This window comes from Kogia breviceps, chromosome 14 (genome assembly GCF_026419965.1).
Source record: "Kogia breviceps isolate mKogBre1 chromosome 14, mKogBre1 haplotype 1, whole genome shotgun sequence".
In the NCBI taxonomy this organism is placed as follows: Eukaryota; Metazoa; Chordata; class Mammalia; order Artiodactyla; family Physeteridae; genus Kogia; species Kogia breviceps.
In genome coordinates this window covers 74,928,203-74,949,148 of record NC_081323.1, presented here as the reverse complement: position 1 = coordinate 74,949,148, position 20,946 = coordinate 74,928,203, and the positions used below count along the sequence as shown (strand labels likewise).

Below are 20,946 nucleotides of genomic sequence, written 5' to 3'. Positions count from 1 at the left end.
AGGAGAGAGAAGTCGCTGCAGAGGACTGCTGGTTGCGGTTCCCAGGGCTGCGGGTCCAGGTGGGGTAGCAACTGCTGTCCGGGGAAGCTAGAAGGAGAGGCAGAGCGGGGAGGGAAAGAGAGAGCGAAAAGAGGGGCGGGGGGGGGCGGTGGTGGAGGGAGGAGAGAAGAAAGGAGACGGGGAGACAGAGGGTGGGGAAAGGAGAGACTGACGGGAGAGGCAGGAAACTGGAGAGAGAGGAAACTGCCCTAAGGAGAAAGAAGAGGAGGAGGAAAGAGGCGAAAGAGGAGGAGAGACTTGGAAGGAGAAAGAAGTAGAGGAGAGAGGAGAGAGAGGCAGAAGGAGAGGAAGGAAAGGAGAGTTAGAGGTACATGAAGGAAGCGAGAAAGCAGGAGGTACAAGGTGGAGAGAGGACCTCAGAAGGAGAGAGAACCCAAGAGTAGGAATGTGGAAGGGAAACAGCCCAGGGTGTAACCAGGGAGCAGCCATGGAAGGAACCGGTGGAGAACTGGGGGGACAAGGGAACTGGGGTCTCGAAGATGCCCCAGGCCTCTTGGCCAGGGCCTCCCTGCCCATCATGCCTACATGGCCATTGCCTCTGGCCTCATCTGCCCTTACCCTGCTCCTTGGAGCTCTCACTTCCCTCTTCCTCTGGTACTGCTACCGCCTGGGCTCCCAAGATATGCAGGCCCTAGGGGCTGGGAGTCAGGCTGGGGCTGTCAGTGGTAGGCCTGGAGGGTGCTCTGAGGCTGGCAGACCAAGCCCACGGAGCTCTGGGGAGTCTGTGGAAGGACCTAGGACAGAAGGCCTAGTGAGCCGTCGTCTTCGGGCCTACGCCAGGCGCTACTCTTGGGCAGGGATGGGTAGGGTGAGGCGGGCGGCTCAGGGTGGCCCAGGCCCTCGGGGAGGGCCAGTGGTCCTGGGCATTCAGCGCCCAGGCCTGCTTTTCCTGCCAGACCTGCCCTCAGCCCCGTTCGTGCCACGGGACGCCCAGCGGCATGACGTGGAGCTCCTGGAGAGCAGCTTCCCTGCCATTTTGAGGGACTTTGGGGCTGTGAGCTGGGACTTCTCAAGGACTACCCCTCTGCCTCGGGGCTGGTCCCCACCACTGGCCCCTGGGTGCTACCAGCTCCTGCTATACCAAGCAGGCCGGTGCCAACCCAGCAACTGCCGCCGGTGCCCGGGGGCCTATCGGGCACTGAGGGGGCTGCGAAGCTTTATGAGTGCCAACACCTTCGGCAATGCTGGCTTTTCCGTCCTCCTGCCTGGGGCCCGGCTCGAGGGCCGCTGTGGGCCCACCAATGCCCGAGTCAGATGCCACCTGGGTAAGTGGATGCTGCTTACAGACAGCTTCCTCGCCGCCACGATTCCCCCTCCAGACTCTCTTCTCTGCCATCATAGCTTTCTACACTGTGACTCTGATCATGCCTTTCTTCTCGGAAATCTTCCTTGACTCTGATCATGCCTTTCTTCTCGGAAATCTTCCTTGACTCCCTGTTGCCCACAGCAGCATTTCCTGAGCTTCAATGATCTGCACACCATCTACATAAGCTTTTCCATAGTCATTTACCACCTGTACTGTTTCTTCATATTGACTCCCCCCACTGTTTTGTTTTACTTATTTAAAAGGAATCTTTACAGAAAAATGATAATCAGTATTACTTGGCCTAAATAGGAATTATTCATAAAGATAAGTTTAAACTTAAAAAAAGAAAGCTTTAAAAATTCTAGTGAAGTATCCTAGTCTGAGGCTGAAGCCTACACTCTCCTCCTTTAAAAAGGAGCAATGTTGGGAATTGCCTGGCGGTCCAGTGGTTAGAACTCTGTGCTTTCACTGCTGAGGGCCTGGCTTTGATCCCTGGTCAGGGAACTAAGATCCCACAAGCCGCAGGGCGTGGCCCCAAAGGAAAAAAAAAAACATAAAAAGGGCAATGTTAGGGGGGACGTTAAAGTTATGGTAGCACCAAACTGAGATTTTCTTTTCAATGTTTTAGAGATTGAAAGAAAAGGGGGAGAAAAAAAGACTTGTTTTCTGATTGTTGTTTAATGCCATGACTTTGTTTTGCCTACAGTCATCTCCTGTGCTACCAGTTGAATGTGTTCTACACTTCAAAGCTCACTGGCTTTGAAGAGATCTGGAGCAAGGCCAGATCTTTTCTCCTTATCTCCTACCTGTTCCCTTCTTCCCCTTCCCTCCCACCATGCCCTAAATCATGAATGCCTTCTGGCTGATCCTGGCAGATGCCACACACATGCTCTTAACCTCTTAACCTAGAATGTCTTTCCCCCTTATCACCTCCTGGAAAACTCCTACATAGCCTTCACGACTCACACGTCCAAATGCCACACCTCCTCTGGAATGTCTTCCTCTTCCCCATCATTTAAGTTGGCTCCTCAGTTTTCTGCACCCCAGTGTGTGGTCCTTGGCAGGATGGAACCATGTTTTATACCTTTTGGGGAGAGAGGGCCCAACACACAGTAGGTTCTTGAGTTAAACTGTCAGAAGCCCAAGAGGAGATGCTGCTTCCTTTAGGAAGCTTTCCCTCCTCTCTGAAACAGAATAGATTGTGCTTTGCACTGCATTTTCTGTCTCCTAGCATTTCTTTCATCCAGTACTGTATTGTAGTTTTACGTGGGTCACCTTCCAGAGAACGAGGAGGGACCACCATAGAACCTGGCATTTAAGACTCTCAGATCTGCTTTTTGACTGAATGGGGTGGGACCCTTTGATGGAGGCAGGAATGTTGGAGGCCCGGATCTCTTTCTACAGGTCTGAAGATCCCTCCTGGCTGTGAGCTGGTGGTCGGGGGTGAGCCCCAGTGCTGGGCTGAGGGACATTGTCTACTGGTGGATGACTCCTTCCTGCATACAGTGGCTCATAATGGTAATGGGGCTCCCACTCTACTAGGAGGGATGAGTGACTAAAGAGTGAAGGGGAATAGACTAGAGGCTACAGAATCAGGCCAACTGGCTTCCTGTCCTACACCACCATTTTCTAATTGCATGACCTTGAACAAGTCACATGATCTCTCCAATCAGCCGTGAAATAGGGCAACCGCCTTCTTTTACCCAGTGACAGCAAGGATTAAATAAGTTAATGTAAGTGCATAGCAAAGTGGTTCATAGCACAAGACCCTGGGCCTGGACCACCTGGGTTCCTGCCCTACCTCTGGCATTAGCAGTGTGACCTTGGGCAAGTTATTTAACCTCTTTGTGTCTCAGTTACTTTGCATAAAATGAGAATACTTACGGTACTACCTCACAGTTTGTTTTGATGATTAAGAGTTAATACACATAAAGGATTAGAACACTGTCTGGCACTTATTTACAAAGTGTTTGCATTTATGAGTGCTCTGGCATGTAAGTACTTAATGTCAGCTGCTCTGCTGTCTCCATCCCCACGTGCCCTAGGCTCTCCCGAAGATGGGCCTCGAGTGGTCTTCATCGTGGACCTTTGGCATCCCAACGTGGCTGGGGCCGAACGCCAGGCCCTCGACTTTGTCTTCGCACCAGACCCTTGAAGGAAGGTGTTCCCTTCAGACATCTGGGCTGGAGAGATGCTGCGCTCGGGGATGGCCTGAGTGGTAGCCAGGACCACCTCTCCATTGCAGGGGGTGGGGTGGGGCTGAGGGTGGGAACTGGCCAGTGAACACCGAAATATAGATTATTAAATCCTCTCCTAACTCCTGACTACTTTCTTCCCAGCCACCCGCCCAGGGAAAGGCTGGGGGCAGGGGTCTGTGTCTTCTCCCATCCAACTAGCCAGGTACCTCCCTAACAAGCCATATATACCTGGTCCTCTCCCTGGGAGCCAGCACCAGACCCTCAACTCAACTTTATTCCAATAATTTAATAGAAAATTATAATAATAAATAATATGAAAAAAACTGAGAAGATGCTGACCTGGTGCAAGCCTAGGCCCACCTAGTACAAAGTTAAGGAGGTAGGGAGGATGGTGGGGAAGCGGGCGGGAGGCAAACTGCCCTGCACAATGGTGAGCAGGCGGCTCAGAATGTGGTGGGTGTTATCAAGGGCTGGCTTGACACTTTGGTGTGTACAATGTACTAAAAAAAGACAAAGGGAATTCTAAATCCTTCTAAACCAGCTGGTAAGGGAAGAGGGCAGGACAAGGATGGGGAGGAGGGAACCAATGTAGGCCTTCTGACGGCATCTGAGGGGAGGGGCTGGAATGTCCTGTGTGGTTAGCAATGAGGTGGGAATGGATGGAAAAGGGCCAAAGTGAACCGTACCATGCAATGAAGGGATGGAAGAAGGACCCACGACTTGGCCAGCAAAGCCGGGGCAAAGGTCTGGGAAGGGGAGGAAGAGAGAGACAGGGACTGGGTCCCAGCAGCCAGAGGAAGACTCGGAGCAAAGCTCAGTCCTTGAAGACAATCTGTTGGCCGTGAGGACGCTCATCGTGGGTGATGTGGCGCCGGACATGGATTCTGCGGACACGGTGCTCTCGGTTCTCCTCGTCCTCCCCTCGGCCTGACCCGCCACCTCCAGCTGCACCCCCTGTGGCCTCCAGGAGGGCTGGGTCTGGGCCTCGGGGAGTCTCGTAGATCAGGATGTTCAGGGTCTCCTCAAAGATCCGGGCCTCTGGGAATTCCACCTGCAAAAAGGCCAGCAACCCCCAGCTCCCTCCCTCTGGCTCGACTACTACGCAGCCATCCCCTCCCCCAGGCGGCTCCTGCACTGTCTCTCGACTCCTATAGCCTCTGCAGCCTCCTAGCCTCTGCAGTCACAGGTTCCTTTAGCCGGGACTGTCGTCTTTGCAACTTCTTTGCTCAGCTAAGTCACACTTCTACTTCAAGGTCCAGCTCTGAAGTCAGGCATTGAGTTATTTGTTTTCTGTCCTTTGTTGCCATGTCTCTTGGTATATCTTTTCATTTGACAAATATTTACTGAGTGACTGCACTGTACCAGGTGTTGTTCTGGGCATTGGGAATATAGCAGTGAACAAAACAGGCAAAGTTCCTGTCTGCAGGAAGTTTACATTCTAGGGCGAGGACCCAGGCGTACATTGAATGAGATATAAAGTGTCAGATGACTATAAATGTTACTGAAAAATTACAGCAGGAAAAGGGTGTGGGGATGGCCACCGCCAGGAATGTTACAACTTTAAAGAGGGAGCTCAGAGAAGGCCTCACTGAGGTGACATCCGACCAACAGCCAAAGGAAAGGAGGGAAGGAACCAGATGGAGAACTAGTGAATCTGGGAATGGAACAGCTCTGGGGTCAGGAATTCGCTTAGTGTATTTGAAGATGAGTGCAAGGCCAAAGCAACAAGGCAGAGTGAAGGAGAGTAGTAAGGGATGAAGAGGCGGTTACGGGTTCCCCTTGTGTGGCTTGGAGGGATATAAACAACAAAACTTTAACAAGCTGCATCCTCATTACTGGTTTGTCTTCCTGTCTTCCCAGTTACAGAGGAAGCTACTTGGAAACTGGATTATTCATTCATTCGTGCATTCAATAAATGTTTCCTAGCCTCTGTGGCGTGGTGTGATAAAGGCCTGGCGAGTGCTACACAGATAGGGGAAAAAAAAAATTCAGCTCTACTCTCAAGAAGCTAACTCCTTGCTGCTGAAGTAAATACTCCTACTCCCCCATCCCCAGCAGACTACAATCAACATTGTGTTTAGCTGACAGGGGGGTATGACCAACTTTGTCTGGGGTTGTTGGGTTGAAAGTTCATGAGTGGTGTCCCAAAGAAAGTGATGCTTGGCTTATGTCTTAAACATTAAGCACAAGTCCATTAGGCAGACAGGAATGAGGAAAAATAATTCCAAGAAGAGGGAATAGTGTGTGCAAAGGTGTGTGGGGGGGCGGTGAAATAGCACTGGGTGCTTAGAGACTTTCAAGATCTCCAGTGTATCTGAGGCACATCCTTCATGTCAAGGTCAGAAGGGACCAGGCTGATAAGATCTTCAGGGGCCAGACGTCGTGACAGAGGGCTTGTACTTTACTCAGCATCTTATTCACCTTGATTTCAAGCCTCTTGCAGTGCTCAGGAAGTATCTGCTGATGATTGCCACGTTAATGACTCAGGGCCTACAATCTCAGTGTGTTCTAAGCACCTGAAGTTTTAAGAACCTACTCCGGGTCATGGATCCTTCTGAAATTCTAATGACACCTATGGTCCTTCTATATAGAAAAATGCATACCCACTCCCCAAACTGCACACTCTTTCAAGATAGCCTTGAAACCCAACTGGCCTAGACTAAGAATCCCACTCTAATCCAACACCCTCCTTTCACAGGTAGAGGAGCAGAGACCCACAGAAGTCAGATGACTTGCCCAAGGTTACAGAACTAAGACCCCAGAACTTAGAACTCCAGCTCTTCGTCCCGGTGACGGATTTCCCCTGCCTGATCTGCTGAGCTGCCTTTGTCCAGGGTGCTCGTCCTGCCCACCACCACAGCCCTCCCTGACCAGGCCCTGAACCCCTTCTGACCTTGGTCTGCTTCTTCTCCGTGGCATAGACAATGGAGGTGCAGCACACCTCAGCGATTTTGCGGCCCTGCCCGTAGAAAGACCAGCAGCAGATCTCATCCCCCAGAACATCCTTGAGGAAAAGCAGCCGCCCATGGAAGCGCAGGGCCAGTTTGTCAAACAGCTCGATGTTCTTAAGTAGGTTGTCGTCTGAAGTGCTGAGGACCAGGGGGCCAAGGGGCTCAGCACAACTGGCTTCCTCCCTCTGTTCCCCCAAGCTTAGGGGCCCAGATATCTAGCACTCTAGTCCTACCTAGGAGTTTGGTGCCCAGAATGGAGCTTCCTCCACCCCTGGGGCCAGGCTAAGGAGGCCTCAGAATGGAAGCAGCATTTGCTCAGCAAACCCCAGTACAGCAGAGTGGCTACCCCATGCAGGTTCTGGAGCCAAGCTACCTCACCTGGCATCCTAGCTCCACCACTTTTTAACTGAGTGACACTAAGCAAGTTACTTCACCTCTTGGTGCCTCAGTTGCCTCATCTGTAAAATGGAGATCACAACAATACCTACTTCAAACAATTGTGAGGATTATGCGAGTAAATATATGTAAAGCACTTAGAGCCATGCCTCTTATAAGAAATGCTAGTAATTATCATCTAATCCTCACCTGGACCTGTTTACTGATGATAAAACTGAAGCTCAGAAGTGAAAATGACCTGTCCAAAGTACCCAGTGGGTAAGTGGCAGAGCTAGAATTTGCATTCAGGCAGGATTCTTTTCTCCCCCCATCTCCCCCCCGCCCCCATGCGGCCATAATCCTCCCCTTGGGCCAGGAGCAGAGCTGTGCTTGAGCCCAGAATTCCACCCACTGCACCTCCCCCGCCCCTGCGTGGGTCACCTGGTGTAGGAGTACTTGTTGTTACTGCGGTTGTGCAGGAGCTTCACCACGGGCTGTTGGGGGAGAAAGGATGGAGAAGGGTGGGGGTCAGGCTGCCAGGATAGGCCCCCAGCCTCCACCCTACAGGGCTCAGGGGCCTCACCTTGGAGGTGCTGGCCAGGAGCTGCTGCTCCTCCCGGGGAGATGTCACCGTGGGGATGAGGCACAGCGGGGACAGGTTCTCCCTTTTTTGCTGGAGAAGAAGCGGAAGGTGATTAACAGCACAACCAGAGGTCACTCATTCCCCAACCTAAAAGCCTTCAAAAACTGCTTGTTGCCTTTGGGAAAAAAAAATCCAGACTCCTTAGTAGTCCACACAAGACTCTGCAGGATGCGAACCCTCTGATCTCGTCTCTACCACTCTCCCCTGCCTGCTGGACTTCAGCCCCACCTGTTCCTTCACGCATCCAGTTTGTGCCCACCAGGCCCTTTGCAGCTGCCACTGCCGGCAACAGCCTGCACTCGGTTGCATGGCTGGCCCCTTCATGCCATTCAGATCTCAACTCAAACAGTGCCCCTAGGAGGGTGCTGGTCCTCCACCCTAAGCTCCCTGGCTAAGCAGCCTCCTCTACTTCTTCCTTTTCACATATCAGTTCACTTTCTTCATGACACTCAGTTCCTCACATTTTCTCATTTTTTGGTATATTTGCTCATGGTCTCCTCCTAGACAATAAGTACCAATTTACAGTAGATGCTCAATAAATATCTAGTGAACGAATGAACTGGGCTAGGTGGAAGGTTGGAGGGAGAATCAGAACCAGACACATAGGTTTCTTTCCTCTTCTCTGCTTTCTAGAATCTTCATGCCAAAACCCCTCTCACCTCTCCCGACCTAAAAACTAGATGTGCAATTCTAATACAAATTCCAGAAGATTTTTTTTTTTTTGAGAAACTCCTAAGACTTTTTCTAAAATTAAGTTGGAAGAATAAGTCTACTATTACTTAGGTCAATTTTTAAAGAGTCAAGCAAGAGAAGGGATTGACCCTCCCAGATATTAAAATATCTTACAAAGCCATAATAATGAAAACAATGTAGTTCTGGTGCAGAAACAAACAAAAACAATGAAACACAATAGAGAACTTGGAAACAGATTGGTGTATAGAGGAGAACTGATATTTATAGAGAGAACATCACAAATCAGTGGGGCAAGTGTTTATTAGTTATCGCTGTATAACAAACTGTCCCCAAACTGAACGGCTTAAACCAACAACAAATACTTATTACCCATTTCTGTGGGTCAGAATGGATATTCAGGAATTCAGGAGTGGCTTAGCTGAATGTTTTTGGCATGGGGTCTCTCACAAGGTTATAGTCAAGTCAGCTGGGGCTGCAGTAATCTGAAGGCATGTCTGGGTTTGGAAGATTTGTTTCTGAGAAAGCTTATTCAAATGGCTGGCAAGTTCAGGCTGGCTATTGGCAGGAAATATCTGATCCCTGTCATTTAGACCTCTCCGTTGGGTTGCTTGAGTGTCCTCACAATATGGCAGCTGGCTTCTCCAGAGCAAATAATCCAAGAGAGAGCAAGGTGGAGTCCTCACTGTCTTTTATGACCTAGTTTTGTTAGCCCTATTCAGTGTGGGAGGGAACAACACACGGCAATGAGTACTAGGGAGCGAGAATCACTGGGGACTGCCTTGGAGGCTGGCTCCACAGTCCACCTTCTGGCTCCCATTGATTCAAATCCCTCCCATACACAAAAGACACTCACCCCCTCCCAAGATCCCCCGAAGCCCCATCCTATTATAGCACTGAAGTACAGAATCTGGTCATCTAAATCAGGTCCAGGTGGGGACAATGCTCCTTGGGAGGTGTTCCTTAACTACAGCTCCTTAGGTACATTTTCTCTGGATCTGAAGACTTGTGAACTAAAGAGACTAGTTATCTCTTCCACACACTCCACATGCAACACGTGCAACAGGCATTAGGATAAACACTCTTGTTCAAAAGGTGAGGAGGGGTGCAGGAGGCACAGAGAAGTCACTGCTTCATAGAAATTCTGTAATCCAGTTGGACAAATATTGGGAGCTCTCTGATGTCTACTCCTGTCCAGGAATGATTCTCTATGGCTCTTGGCTCTGACCTGAGTCATCCTTCCATTTCCATGAAAGACAGTCCGTGTTTGCAGCTCCATAGTTTCCTTAGCCTGCTTTCTGCCTGTAGAACTTTGAGGGTCCAGAGGCTTCTTCTCCTCTTGTACTGTCTCTGTCCCTTCCAGTCTAAGCTGGCAGTGTTTCTGCCAATATAATTCTCTTAAAAACTTAATGGGTGTCTTGTGAATCCTGAGGTTCAGTTCATTAGACAAAAGCCTCACCCATACATCTTTGTGAGATAAGCTCTTCTCTACTTTGGGCTTATGCTGAGACTGCTGCCTGACAATAGCCTCAAGCTTCTTAGAAGTGCTATTACTTGATTGAATGGTTCTCTGAGGCATCTTCTTGGATATTTCTGAGGTCTTAAAGGATTTTACAATCACATCCTCAGCTTCATCTTTAGACCATGTTTTACTGAGAATGCCCTGTGTTTGATCTTTGCCTGGAAGCCATTTGCTAATTTTAACATCAGTTGTTACCTGAAAGACTGGGAATTTTCAAGACCCCAAAATTCCTGGATCCTTTTTGTTCAATTCTTTTTCCTTTAGCTTACCCTCTCCTCTTCTGTTTCACTATAAGCAACAAGAAACCTCTGGCAATTCAACATTCTATCTGGAAATTTCTTTAGCTAGGTCACCCAGATCATTAGTATGTTTTCTACTTTCTACATTACTGTAGGAGACAATGTTGCTACTTCTGCCACTATATAACAAGGATCCCCTTTCCACCACTTTCCAGTAAACATGTTCCACACTGCGGCCTCCTCAAAGGCCACCACACTTCTATGAATACTCTTTAAAGCTCTTTAGGCTTTTATTAACACTGTTCTCAAGTCCTTCCAGCTTCTGCCCTCTTCCCAGTTCTAAAGCCGCTCCCACATTTTAGGTTTTTGTTATGGCAGAACCCCACTCCAGATACCAAAATCTGTTATCCGTTACTGGGTAACAAATTAGTACAAACTTAGCGGCTTAAAACAACAATAAACATTTATTATCTCACACAGTTTCTGTGGGTTGGGAGCTTAAGACTGGCTTAGTTAGGTGGTCCTGGCCGAGGGTCCCTCATGAAGTTGGAGTCCAAATGTTGACCAGGGCTGTAGTTATCTGAAGACTTGATTGGGCCTAGAGGATCCAATTCTGGGATAGTTCACCAATTTGGCTGGCAGTCTGTGCTGGCCGTTGGCAGGAGGCTTCAGTTCCTCACCAAGTGGACCTCTCCCTTAGGGCTGCTTGAATATGCTCACAGGGCAGCTGGCTTCCCCAGAGTGAGTGATCCAAGAGAGGCAGAAACTGTTATGGGTCTTCTATGACCTAGCTTTAGAAGTCACACACTATCATCTCTGCAATCTCCTACTGGTTACATAGGTCAGCCCTATTCAGTGTGGCAGGGGACTAAGCAAGAGCCTGAATAAGCAAGAGGCAGGAATTGCCGGTGGCCATCTTGGATGCTGGCTACCACAGACTGTGTAGTAGATGGCATTGAGAAAACTCGCTCACTCCACAGAGGACAAAAAAAGTTGAATCCCTTCATAAAGTGAATTCCATATACAAAAGGTAAAACTATAAAGCTAATAAAAAATGTAGAATAAACTTCTTAAACAAGATCCTAAGAGGATACACCATTAGAAAAAAAAAAAGAGGAATTTGACTATATTAAAATCAAGAATCTCTCCAGTTGACAATGAAAAGCATGACTTTATAAATAATTTCACGTAATAATGTTGACGGAATTATAATTATTCTACAACTCTAATGAAATTATTGATTCAGGTGAGAATTATAAATAGATGTGTGGTTGATAGGTAACTGCCATTCATAAAGTGCCTAAGTTACTTTATAGTTGGCAACAAGGAAATGTAACTACAATGGAGGGATCAAACCATCATCATCTGAATCTAGGGTCCAATACTGAGCATCAATAATGATGGGTCATATTAACAATACTGTAGGTCTCAATATAACACAGTATGATATATGTAACATTACTTAACGTGTTTTCCAACCAAAATGTTTAATATCAAGCTTTTAAATCTACCATCTAATTTAGAGAAAACTCAGGATAGGGTAGGGTAACAAACCACATCAGGCGAATGTGGAAAGTAGGTCACTGTGAAGGACAACTGATGGTCAGTATTATGAGAAAGTCAGTATTTTGAGAAAAAAGGGACTGCTTGGGTTGGAAAAAGAACATAAGAACCGGGTGTAATGCAAGGATCTAGATTGGGTCCTGGTTTAGATGAACCATCTATAAAAGACATTTCTGGAACAAACGGAGACATTTGTATATGCCCCTGATGGTACATAAAATTTCACTGACATGGAAAATGGCAGTTATTAACAAACAAAAAAAAAGCATACTACAAAACAGCACATACAGCATAATCATATTTTGGCAAACACACACACAGGAAAAGACCTGGAAGGATATTTGGTGCTTTTAATTTTTTGATGATCTGTGTTTTCTAAATTTCTACAATACTTATAGACTGCTTTAAAAATAATAAAGTTATCTATAATAAAAAAATAATTTCTATTCAACAACAGATGCCACAGACAGGTGACCTTCTAAGAGAAATTATCGTCAACATCTAAAACTGACTAGAAATTATTATCTAAAACAGACTTTCTCAACTGGGCTTCCTCATTGAATATCAAAACCCAGCAAATAATTTGAGTAACTATTTTCTCAACTCTTCTGAGAATGTCAGGTAAATAGTACCATTCTAGGTGCACAGGAGAAGTTAATTTTTTATGTAAAATACATGCCTTAGAGTAATAGGGCTTAATTCTCCCTAGGAACTAAGCTAAAATATGTAAGAATCTCCTGCAAAACAACAAGAAAAAGATAGGAAATTCAGTAGAAAATTTGGTAAAGAATATGAAATGGCAATTCACTGAAGGGGAAACCAAAAAAGCTAGTGAGTATGTGAAAAGATGCTCAATCTAATTAGTAATCAGAAGCATGCAAATTAAAATGAAATCACTCTATACCGATCAGATTGGCAAAATTAGAATGCTGGGTGATGCCATGAGTTGCTGAGGATATGCAGAAACAGGATTCCTTATGTACCGCTCATCAAGAGTACAAGGTGCTACAGCCATTTGGGAGAGTAATCTGATGATACTTGCTGAAATTCGTTTGCATGTGTCCTGCGGCCCAGCAATTCCACTCCCAGCTACAATCATGAGAAACACTGACCCAGGACCCACAAGGGCACACGTACAAAGATGCTCAAGGTGGCATCATTTGTGGGGGCAGGAAGCGGGAGGCAATCTAGGTTTCCAACTTCAGGGGAATGTATAAATAAAATATGGTTGAATGCACACCATAGATTCCTGTGCAGCGGTCAGAAGCAAAGAACTAAATGTTCATACAGCAGCATGAATAGAACTTGGAAAAAGTGTTGAATTAAGAAACAGAACACACAATCCGTAGCTCAATGACATTTATGGAAATTTAAAATACATACGTATACAAAACAATGTTTTAGTTTTTTAAGGGTACAAACATAATCCAAGGAAATGTATTAAAACATTAGAACTGGAGGGGTACCTATGGGGAAAAGGGAAGTGGGCAGGGGACTGGGAATGAAGGAAAAAATAAAAAGAGAAAAGATCTGCATAGACTAATGATGTTTAAGTGCCACACACGGAGAAGTATGGTGAACTCAATTCTCTGTACCTGAATCTTAAAAACAACGGGATTTCCCTGGTGGTCTACTTGTTAAGATTCCCAGCTTCCACTGCAGGGGGCACGGGTTCAATCCCTGGTCGGGGAACTAAGATCCCACATGCTATGCGGGGCGGCCAAAAAGAAAGAAAGAAACAAACAAAAAACTCCAAACCCCAAACCTCCAAACCAACAAGCATATTCTAGCTGAGTGGAGTGGGGAATGAGAATGGTCTCAGGGAAGCTTGGAAAGGAGGCAGCTGAGCACAGAAGAAAAAGCACTGCACTTGGGAGTCAGGCACCTGGGGCTGACTCTGAGCTTTGCTGCTTACCAGCTCTTTCACCTTGAATATATCCCCAGCTTCCCTCATGTTTCTTTTTATGTCAAACAGGGGTACAAGAAGGTAACAGAACCAATCCTAACACACAGTGGATGTGAGATAACATTAAATAAATGTAAAGTTACAGAACAGGAATGCACTTCCAAAATCATCTAGTTTGATGTTTTTTAAACTGCTAGTGGTAACTCACTAATGGGTCATGGAATAAATTTAATGGGTCCCAAAAGGCATTAGAAAGAAAGAAAACAGAATATCTCAGAGTGTATTTCACTAAAAGTATCATTTTATAAAACTTATTTCAGTCATATATATGCAAGTATAAAATGCATTTTTCTCTATGAGATGCAGTCAAAAAGCCTGAAAAACATGGATATTGCCCAAAGAAATTCTATGCTTTTGGATTTCAAGGTCCAATAAGTATTCCCCAAGATAACAGAAAGTTGTTCATAGTTGCCACTTTTTAATATATTGAATATAAAGGGCATCAAAAAAGAAATTCTTACAATATCCTATTAATACTGTATCATAAAAGGACACTTTTAACATTGTAAAAATAGAACAGAATAAAAGGCTTTATGTGAAACTCACTACACCGCACATATTTTTCTCATTTCCCTATCTTTTGGAACATGAGAACAGAATGCCAGAGGTAGGAATTGACTCACTCAAGGTCACTCAGTCAGCTGTGGTGGAGGTGACACTTAACCCATATCTCCTGGCTGTGCTTTCCAAACTCTTCTCAGAATCCTAAGAGATCCCCAGAAAAGAAGAAGCCCAGCAAATGGGGCCCTGGAACCCCCAACCCTGTTTTATTGGGTGTGACTGCTTCTACAGTACTTCTCTGCTAGAAAAAAAAAAATTATTTAAAGCCCTGGGAGGGATGGAATGCTGCCTCCCAGGATAGGACCAGACCATGGAGGTCATTATATTCCAATTCAAATTCAGATATATATATATATTTTTTTCCCTTAGTGGGACAAGGGCATTATTTGGGATTTCTGAGCAAGGGAGAGAATAAATTGGGATTGTGTTTAAGGATCATTATTCAGGTGCTAGTGTAACAGCTGGATTGGTTGGGTAGAAACAGCAAGAAACAGAGACAGTAGTCATTTAACCACTGCAGTAGTCTTGGCATGAGGTGGTGAGGGGGGCCCTGCCTGAGACAGCAGAAATGCAGAGGACAGTACCCCCAAATTCTCTGGTGTCATGGCCAGTCAAGAGTCAGGCCAGAGGCAACTCCTCCAGGCAGTGCCCCATACTTCCTTTTGTTTTTCTTTAATATCTTAATAGCTAACTGCTTGGGCAGCTCTCCCAGGGACATGAGCATAGGGGTGGGACTCAGGAGGTGGGGAAGGGACCCTCACCTGCAGTGCCAGCTGGCAGTCCTCAATCAGTCCCTGTACCAGGTAGTAGCGTGCTTCGCCCAGAAGCTCCCCCAGTTCTCTGGTACTCTCAGGCAGTGGCACGGACCCGTCCCGCAGGTAGTTGAGGATTGTACCAAAGTGGCGGCCGCTCCGGTCAATCAGCACCCAACCTGGTGCGGTGGGGAGAGGCAGGAGGAAGGATGGCTTTGCTAAAGGCTGTGGAGTTACTAAATTTTTATGAAAGAAGGATTCAAACGCCACAAGTCTTAATGCTGATCTGTCTCAAGCCTGTGCCATAGCTAAGAAAATCCCTTTAAAACATCTCCAGTGAGTTCTCCCATAAGCCCCTTTATAATACAGCCAGCCACAGAGAATTAATTCCCTCCCAAGTCTGTGCTACGCTGAGAAGGTTCTCACCATCACAGAGTTCGTACAGATTACCTTATCAATAAACCTCTAACCTCTTGTGCTAATTCTGACCATCCTATTTAATTAGAATGTCCACCCCACCGTTCAGTTTACTACCATTTTAACCTTTATATTCTTCATAGAATATAAAGATATACATTCTTCCTTCTATTCTTCATAATATACTTATTGCTACCTGAAATTACGTATTTCGCTTTTGTTTTAGTATGTTTACTTGCTTATTCTTCCCCTGCCCCCACAAAAAAAGAAAACTCCATAAGGCTTAGCTTATCAGATTTGTGTACCAAACTACCTCCCGCACTGGCATTTTACAAATACTTACTGAATAAATAAATTCTTCGCCTTCAGGTATTTGAAGGCTGAGCTCTACCTCCCCAATTTTTACTTTCCTGCTCTCACAACCCTCGTTAACCCCTTCTGAATCCACTCCACCTCCACCACCCCCAACCCTGCCACCAAACTTTAAGGTTCCACTTGGGCATATGGGGCCCAGACCTGAATGCAACACTTCGGGAAGGTAAAGGGCTCGCCTGCCAAAGAGAACCGTCCACTTTCCGCTCTGGCGTCCCTGGCAAACCCAAAGCTGCCTTCTCCTTCTACAGTCTGTATTTACAGACGGAGTCCTAGAGTGTACAGGAACCTGCGTTAGGGGAACGGAGACCGACAAGATCCTCCAACTCTCAGGGATGACTGTTGGCAGCGCTGAGGTAGAGAGGGGAACAAAAGGCTGGGCAGGTGGAAGAAACTGATGAGGGGTACCTGGAAGGATGTTGTTGGCAGCTGGGCTGGTTCCCAAGTCTTTTAAGCTGAGGCGTGAAGGGTGGGAGCGTCAGTGGGAAGCAGTCATGAAAATTGGGAGCTGACATGTTGAATCACTTACCACAGCGCCCGGCAGAGTAGTTGGACGGGCGGGGGGGATGGTGCGGGGGGGTGGTGTCCATGAATGTTGGTTACTACTGCTCGGGGTAAAGACCGGGGGAGGAGGGTGATCACGACCGAGCCAGGCGACATGAGACGGGATGTGGGGGCTGGAGGGGGTGAGAATGAACTGACGGGACGGTGGCAGAGAACGGGCATGAGGAGACTGGGCCAGGAAAGACCACGGGAAAGGGAGACGTGGATCTGGAGGACGCAGGACAGTAAGCAAGGGCGGCTCGCGTACCTCCGGCATCAGTGAGCACCTCCGCGCGGCCGCTGAACATGGCCTTGAGCATGGTGTCCTGTCCCGTGAGGGTGCGCAGCGTTGTGTAGTGCAGCGAGCCGCCCACGTTCAGCTTCACGTACTTGCTGTTCGTGGTCAGTGGCTTGAGACCGTAGGCGGCGGAGCCAGGCTCGAGACCTGAGGGCTTAGGGACTTCCAGGGACGGGGCCTCAGCCGCCTCCGGGCCCGAGGCCTCGGCCGACATGCCTGGTGGTGGCGGCGGGCAGCGATCCTAGGTTCTCTCTGCGACCCCGGCCGCTCCCAAAGACCCCGGTCCTGAGCCCTCGGGCCGGACCTCTGGCCCGCACGCCTCTACACCGCCGCTACTCAGAGACACTAGCCCGCAGACCCATCGCGCCTGCACCGCCCGGAAGCCGGGCGAGCAGCTGCGCAGGCGCGTCAAGCTCCCGCCCCCGACCTCGCGGGGCCGGAAGTGCGGAGCATGCGTAGTGGCCTTGGGCCGGTGGAGGGGTTGAGCGTCGGCTGCCGCGGGGCAGGGCGCCCCGGGAAGTGCGGTCTGGTCGCCAGTCCTGGAGACCCGATGTAGGAGGCGCTTGGCCACCAGCTTGTTGTGGAAAGCGGTGTCCCCGCTGCGTGTCTCCGCTCTCAGAGCGCTTCGTGGGCATAAAGGGAAAACTGGCCCAGAGAAGCAGGGGATTGGGCAGTTTCCCTCCTCCCATCCCCGCACATTTGACAGACTGAGGGGAGCTGCGAACGAAGCACCAAGGGACGCTCTTAAAGGAGGCTAGAGGGATGTGGCCTCGCAGAGGAGATGGCGGTAGTGCTAGGGCATGCAGGGTGTGAGCAGGTAAGGTCGTCATGGAAGGCTTCCCTGAGGAGGTGATACTGAGCTGAAGCTCACAAGAAGCGGCCCCGTGGAGGTGTGAGGGCGGAGAGTTACTGGCAGAGCCAAGGGCACATACAAAGACCCTCAGGCCGGAACAAACTTGGCATATTTGAGAAGCAGAAAGAAGGTCAGGGGTGGCTGGATCAGCTGAGCAAAGGCCTTAGAATCCCAGCCGATGTCGTGAGACACCCAACCCCTAAAGAAAGGAGAAGTAAGCTGGGAAACACGTTGTTGATAAAGTGTGGTGAGAAGTGTTTTTATCCGATCCCATCCACATTCAGTTGAGAGGCTGATACCTCAGAGATTTAACAATCGACCTGAATGTCTAGCAGATGGATCCTCTGGAGGGAAAACTAAACAAAGTTGTAGTTGCCGCCTTGCCATCAGTTCACTGGGTGATCAGGGAAGTCACTTCTCTCTGGGCTTGCTTGGTTCCTTTTCTGCTAGTGAGGGGTGCAAATTTAAATGGCAGACAAGGTAGGAGTGTAAATGAGTGGGGCAGACCAGTTACAAGGTACTGGGGAGTCATGAGTCCTGTGGTGACCTGAAGAGCCCATGTTTTAGCAAAAGGATTGCCAATTCTGATTTTTCAAATGTAGCTGGTGAAAAAGAGAAAAGCAGCTCATGACAACTGGGAGCTAGTTTGCACTCTTCCTTCAGAAGCCTCAGTGTTGCTAGTAGGGGGCCTGGCAATATTAGCTAGGCTGTGGTGTTGCCTTGTTGAGCATTAACAATTTTACAGAACACAACATCAGACAAAACCAGTCACTGATGGATTGAGAGAAAGACCATAATCATGCCTGAACACGAAAACGAGAACATTGTCCATACCACAAAAATGACCAAACACAACCCTCTCCACAGTTTGAGTGACTGCTGCTTCTTTACCAACTACAGCTTTAGCACTGATCCATTCCTCCTAACTTCTAGATAAGAATTATTAAGATAACCAGAAAGAATAATCCCCACTTCCTGACAGCATCCAACCTAGAGCAAATCTCCCCTTTCTCAAACCCTCCTAGAAAATCATCTAACACAAGCCCCAATCCTGTAATAAGTCCTTTTAAATATGCACTTGCTGAGATGCCCAGAATGGGTTCCCCATGATGTGCCGTCTCCCTCATTCTACTACAGGTGTGTTCCTGGTAGTCTTTGGCTGGAGGGCATTATCAGAAATGGAGGATCCACAGGGATTCAGCTGAAGCCCTCACTACCTTGGACTGGAACCCTTGACTCTAGTAATAATGTGCACATCTGAGACCCCTCGTGTATCTATTTGAGGTGCCATCCTGCCCATGGCTGGGAGGTAAGTTCTTGCTGAATTGAGCTCTGATGTTTCGTTGAGACCCTTGAGTGTTGGGATTATTTTGTTTATTTTCCTTGGAGTCAGGTCCTCTTCCATTTTTTTGGTTATCCAATTAGATTTTTATTTTTCCTTGGGGAATTTGTTTTCTGGCTTTCTATATCTATCTGCTCCCATGGATCCCCCCGTCTAGTGTTCTGAATGTTGTTTGTCTATAAGAGGAAAAGTCTATAGGGAAAGGATGGGTATGCAGCCCTGGATGTCTGAGGGCAACATGAACCTGTTATTTATTGCTCAGTCTCTGGTGGCTGAACACCATTTAACCCTCTGAGAAGTTGGGGATGCCAGCCGCTCAGGGGTCATGTAACTAGTTAGCATGCTGGAGTGTCATTTGTTATCAGAATTAACCAGAAAAATCACTCCATCAACCAAGGCCCAATAAGTCTGTCCTACAGCCAGCCCTGGAGACTATGGAATTGAGAAGGTATCCTCAAACCAGTGTCCTTTGAATAAACTTTGCCTCAGGTTGCCATTCCAAACCTTTATAAGGACTTCTCCCTCAGTTTTGTCTGTGTCCCTGAGAACTCCTTTTTTTCATTTCTTCTGCCCAGAATCAGGATATTTTCTCTGGCTTCTGATCAGTGATGACTGGTCTTTGGCCAAGTTCTAGAGATACAAGGTTGCACAGCACTGGCCTTATGAACTCTTGTCTCAACTAAAACTGGGCCAAATATCTGATTCCTTCATGTTTTCTCACAATTACACTAACTCGTGCCCTTATCTTTCTAACTGACCCAATTTCACTAGGGACAATTTAGAATTGCAGTGGCCATTTTGGGGAACTTGGGACAAGAACAAGATTCTTTATTTGAGAGTTACCTTAGAAGAAAAAGATAAGAAACCCTCATGAGGAGATTGTCTTGGTTGTCAAAAAGAGAGATTATTTTGTTTAACATAGGTGATATTTCATTTCTGTACTTTGGAGATTAATAAATACTGATTTTAAAATTATATAGCTCTTTGAAATTGTCAAGTGCCTAACATATTTTTAAAAATTAGGTGGGGGCTTCCCTGGTGGTGCAGTGGTTAAGAATCCGCCTGCCAATGCAGGGGACATGGGTTCAATCCCTGGCCCGGGAAGATCCCACATGCCACGGAGCAACTGGGCCCGTGAGCCACAACTGCTGAGCCTGCGCGTCTGGAGCCTGTGCTCCGCAACAAGAGAGGCCGTGACAGTGAGAGGCCCGCGCACCGCGATGAAGAGTGGCCCCCGCTTGCAGCAACTGGAGAAAGCCCTCACACCGAAACGAAGACCCAACACAAACAAAAATAAATAAATAATTTTTTTAAATGTCTGAAAGAATTGCTAAACTATATATGTTTCCTTTGTGGGCTCTGAAAAGTATATTTATGTAATAGGCTTTGTAATTATAGTTATAGATAAGATAAAGCCTTAGTTCCAAGATAAAAGAAGAGTTTTTGGCGTGATCCAGTGTATTTGCATTTTAATTTGCCATGTAAAAATAATGCCAGCACAATATTTTGGTTTGTACAAGATCAGGGTTAGTTTTCTTATGATTTAAACCTTTTTACTTTTTAATATTGATTTTATAAGTTAAGTAAATTATCTTAGTTTTCATATATGATTTACCTTTTGAAATTTTAAAAAATACTCACCATGCTGTACATTACATCCCCAGAACTTATTTATCTTTTTTTAAAAAATTTTATTCATTTTTTACTTTTATTTTTTTTTGTGCTATGCAGGCTTCTCACTGTTGTGGCCTCTCCCGTTGCTGAGAACAGGCTCCAGATGCGCAGGCTCAGCGGCCATGGCTCACGGGCCCAGCCGCTCCATGGCATGTGGGATCTTCCCGGACCGGGGCGTGAACCCGTGTCCCCTGCATCGGCAGGCGGGCTCTCAACCACTGCGCCACCAGGGAAGCCCCTGTTTTTTACTTTTTAAATTTTGGCTGCGTTGGGTCTTTGTTGTGGTGCGCAGGCTTCTATTGCAGTGGCTTCTCGTTGCAGAGCATGGGCTCTAGGCGTGCGAGCTTCAGTAGTTGTGGCATGCGGGCTCAGTAGTTGTGGCATGCGAGCTCTAGAGCACAGGCTCAGTAGTTGTGGTGCACGGGCTTAGTTGCTCTGCGGCATGTGGAATCTTCCTGGACCAGGACTTAAACCCGTGTCCCCTGCATTGGCAGGCAGATTCTTAAGCACTGCACCACCAGCGAAGTCCCTAATTATGTTTTAAGGCTTTCAATTTATTACCTATTTGTGTATTTATGTATCTGTGAATGCCTAAATACACATATATGTAAAGGTATATTA

General features: G+C 47.3%; 2 protein-coding genes and 1 long non-coding RNA gene across 3 annotated transcripts; 2 read left to right on the top strand and 1 right to left on the bottom strand.

Moving 5' to 3' along the window:
* Positions 1–408: 408 nt before the first annotated feature.
* On the top strand, positions 409–3,894 carry ASPHD1 (aspartate beta-hydroxylase domain containing 1). Its single transcript, XM_059036245.2, has 3 exons — positions 409–1,325; positions 2,771–2,884; positions 3,412–3,894. The coding sequence occupies exons 1-3, from the start codon at positions 446–448 to the stop codon at positions 3,519–3,521; spliced, it is 1,104 nt and encodes a 367-aa protein (XP_058892228.1). The 5' UTR covers positions 409–445; the 3' UTR covers positions 3,522–3,894.
* On the bottom strand, positions 3,322–16,897 carry KCTD13 (potassium channel tetramerization domain containing 13). The gene is made up of 6 exons (XM_059036258.2): positions 16,427–16,897; positions 14,836–15,005; positions 7,474–7,563; positions 7,332–7,384; positions 6,458–6,653; positions 3,322–4,615 (listed from the first exon to the last, which is right to left on the bottom strand). Exons 1-6 carry the CDS (start codon positions 16,668–16,670, stop codon positions 4,379–4,381), a joined length of 990 nt encoding a protein of 329 aa, XP_058892241.1. The 5' UTR covers positions 16,671–16,897; the 3' UTR covers positions 3,322–4,378.
* A 27-nt stretch (positions 16,898–16,924) lies between these two features.
* LOC136792480 (uncharacterized) lies at positions 16,925–19,935 on the top strand. The gene is made up of 3 exons (XR_010836318.1): positions 16,925–17,273; positions 18,447–18,618; positions 19,675–19,935. It is a non-coding gene; the product is annotated as an uncharacterized lncRNA (long non-coding RNA).
* Positions 19,936–20,946: the final 1,011 nt, after the last annotated feature.

Bases quoted from the DNA above. Each gene is read 5' to 3' on its own strand.
- ASPHD1 (XM_059036245.2), top strand. From the start codon at position 446: ATGTGGAAGGGAAACAGCCCAGGGTGTAACCAGGGAGCAGCCATGGAA. The intron at 1,326-2,770 runs GTAAGTGGATGC...CTCTTTCTACAG, and splicing joins CCGAGTCAGATGCCACCTGG to GTCTGAAGATCCCTCCTGGC. The intron at 2,885-3,411 runs GTAATGGGGCTC...CACGTGCCCTAG, and splicing joins GCATACAGTGGCTCATAATG to GCTCTCCCGAAGATGGGCCT.
- KCTD13 (XM_059036258.2), bottom strand. From the start codon at position 16,670: ATGTCGGCCGAGGCCTCGGGCCCGGAGGCGGCTGAGGCCCCGTCCCTG. The intron at 7,564-14,835 runs GTGAGGGTCCCT...CTTCTTCTCCAG, and splicing joins ACTGCCAGCTGGCACTGCAG to CAAAAAAGGGAGAACCTGTC. The intron at 6,654-7,331 runs GTGACCCACGCA...CCTGGTCCTCAG, and splicing joins AACAAGTACTCCTACACCAG to CACTTCAGACGACAACCTAC.